This window comes from Olea europaea, unplaced genomic scaffold, assembly GCF_002742605.1.
Source record: "Olea europaea var. sylvestris unplaced genomic scaffold, O_europaea_v1 scaffold5823, whole genome shotgun sequence".
In the NCBI taxonomy this organism is placed as follows: domain Eukaryota; kingdom Viridiplantae; phylum Streptophyta; class Magnoliopsida; order Lamiales; family Oleaceae; genus Olea; species Olea europaea.
The window spans coordinates 1-3095 of record NW_019264163.1 but is presented as its reverse complement, the minus strand read 5'-3'; the positions used below and the strand labels follow the sequence as shown (position 1 = coordinate 3095).

General features: G+C 35.8%; 1 protein-coding gene across 1 annotated transcript; it reads left to right on the top strand.

Moving 5' to 3' along the window:
• Positions 1–116: 116 nt before the first annotated feature.
• On the top strand, positions 117–2900 carry LOC111389339 (coatomer subunit beta'-2-like). The gene is made up of 8 exons (XM_023014259.1): positions 117–321; positions 583–603; positions 719–780; positions 1229–1283; positions 1945–1981; positions 2087–2412; positions 2507–2638; positions 2729–2900. Exons 1-8 carry the CDS (start codon positions 319–321, stop codon positions 2879–2881), a joined length of 789 nt encoding a protein of 262 aa, XP_022870027.1. The 5' UTR covers positions 117–318; the 3' UTR covers positions 2882–2900.
• Positions 2901–3095: the final 195 nt, after the last annotated feature.

The window sequence follows — 3095 nt, the reverse complement described above, 5'->3', positions numbered from 1 at the left end:
TACTTGAAACATTAATCTAGACCGTTGAAGTAATGTTTCAGACTGATCAACGGCCAGAACCACAGCAGATGACATCGCCATTTTTGCTTCTCCTTAAGGCATCATCTCCATTTTAAAATGAGCAAAACCTCTCCTTTTTTCTACATAAAATTTTAATAAAAATTAAAAATTTCATATTTTACGCTCTCGCTATATTAGCAATACTCTACGAACATTTTGAATACTAGATACACACACTCTCTTGATCTCAGCATCTGAGCGAGTGTTTCACGACTCGTTTAATCTTCGATCTCACGCTCGGACTGAAAATCTGTGAAAATGGTGAGTTTAATGGATTTGGAAATTGGTAATTTTGTTAGATCTGGTTGAGATCTGATTCGGGATTATATCAATCGCGTTCGCTAGTAAATTTTCACAATTTCGTGAGGAAACTGACATATTCTTGGTTTCAGTTAGAGTCTCATATTTGTATTTGTTGTTGATTCACTATTTTTGAGATCTGGAGCTTCTGTTTTTATTGACTAACTCAATTCGTCCACTTTTTTTGTTCTTGTTTGCAATTCTACTATCGGTGTGATGCAGCCGCTCAGATTAGAAATCAAGGTACTGAAAATCTTTATTTTGGAACTTTTGAAGTAAAGTTTTTATTTTGTGTGCGTGAATGTTGGATGGTTCTTAAAAAGGATGTTGGATGCTGATATGGAATCATTTTATTCAGAGAAAACTCGCACAACGGTCAGAAAGAGTAAAGTCCGTGGATCTACATCCAACAGAGCCATGGTAGTTATATTTTCCCATGTAATTAAATAATATTTTCGTGTTTCTTTGATATTTCCAATTTGTATTTATATTCTTGATAAGAAATAATCCTTGGCTTAGAAAGTCCAAGTTATATATATTGCTTTTTAGTAGTCGCCGTGTTCAAAGTAAACCATTTAACCTGCATTTTACGTTGTTATCCTTTTGTGTGGTCAAAACATGCAAAATTTAACCTACATTCTATGTTCTGTTTCCGAGTGATGAAAAGTTGCAAATTTTATGGCGTTGGATTTAAAACTGCAAAGCTCGGTTTGGGTATTTATTTGTTCTGTTTACTCCATTGAATCTGGGTTCTGTACATTACCATTTCTTGGTTGGATATCGGAGAATGATTGTGGATGCTAGTGTCTTTGTTCAGGGTTAAATGTCCCGGAATTCCATGTTGATAGAATTTATATTCCTTTTGCAGGATATTGTCAAGTTTGTATTCAGGGACTGTTTGCATTTGGAACTATCAGAGCCAGGTATGAAATTCAGCTGATGTGATCATTTTCTATTATCATCGATTTATCATTAAGAATTTACTTGAAACATCATATTCATTACGAATATCTTACAAATATTGCCAAATCTGTTTAGTATGTGATTATTCATGCATATTGGAAAAGCAATAATTCCTTAGAAATAACCTTTTATCAAACAACTACTGTAGAGGCCATCAATTTAAAAGGCCTGGACTGTGCTGTATGTGGGTTGGACCGATGGCCTAGGCAGCCCTCCTTTCTTACTCCTCTATTCACAATAGTTAATTCATAACAATCAGTAATTTGAAAAAAAGTTTCTTTCTGTACAACTTATGGGGAAGGGCAATTGTAAGCTACATGCATAATATGCATTAGATATTATAAGTTAACATTTCTTTTGTTTGAAAATTTTCAAGAGCTAATTTCATTCCTCTCTCTCTCTCTCTCTCTCTCTCTCTCTATATATATCGAACATGATTTATGCTTATGGTTGCCGTTTCTTGTTATGATGCTGTAAGTGTGAATTAAAGCATATTTCATGAAATGTGAGCGGAAAATATTAAAATTCCTGATATTTTGTTCAGTTCTCTCTTATTCGTCTGCTCTCTTGTTAGTTCCTCAAACCTGAATGCTAATTCTGAACTTCGTTTTTCTGGTGCAGACAATGGTTAAATCTTTTGAGGTCACTGAATTACCAGGTGTGTGATTAAAATTTTATGTAATTTTGGGTTGCTAAATAAATACTTCCACTAGCATTTTTTATATTGACGAGGAATTGAAATGTCTACTCTATCCGTTTACAGTTAGATCTGCAAAGTTCATAGCACGTAAGCAGTGGGTTGTTGCTGGTGCCGATGACATGTTCATTCGTGTGTATAATTACAACACTATGGATAAGGTCAAAGTGTTGGAGGCCCATACAGATTATATTAGGTGTGTTGCCGTTCACCCTAATCTTCCATATGTGTTGTCATCGTCTGATGACATGCTTATAAAGCTCTGGGACTGGGAAAAGGGGTGGGCATGCACTCAAATATTTGAGGGGCATTCACATTATGTGATGCAAGTTACTTTTAATCCGAAGGACACCAACACGTTTGCCAGTGCATCCCTTGACCGCACTATTAAGGTACAAGTATAGATATATTGCACATAATTAAACTTTTTCAAGGGTGTATGTATGCTATGATGTTCCATTTATGAGCCTGCTTTTGTTTTTGAAGATTTGGAATCTTGGCTCCCCAGACCCAAACTTTACCCTGGATGCCCATCTGAAAGGGGTAAATTGTGTAGATTATTTCACAGGTGGGGATAAACCTTATTTAATCACTGGCTCTGATGATCACACTGCCAAGGTTCGTGCCTTATTTCTGTTTCCTCTTTTGCTCTGTTTTTTTTCCCCCCTACAATAGAATATAAATTTGTCTCTTAATCCTGCAAAACAGGTTTGGGATTATCAGACGAAAAGTTGTGTCCAGACGCTAGAAGGCCACTCACACAATGTTTCTGCTGTATGTTTCCATCCAGAACTTCCCATTATAATTACAGGTTCTGAGGATGGTACAGTTCGTATTTGGCATGCTACCACTTATAGGTAACACTTATGCTCCATGATTGCTTAGCACTTAATGGTAACCTTGTCTTTTATCTTTCTTTCTCTATGAATTAGGATAATGAATGCAAACAGAATCCACGGAAGAAAAGCAAAAATGATTAACTAGAAAACACTATATATTCTATTTCGACTGATTTTCTAGAAGAGATATGTATTTTTGGACTTGATATTTTGAAATTGGGGGGGGGGGGGGGGGG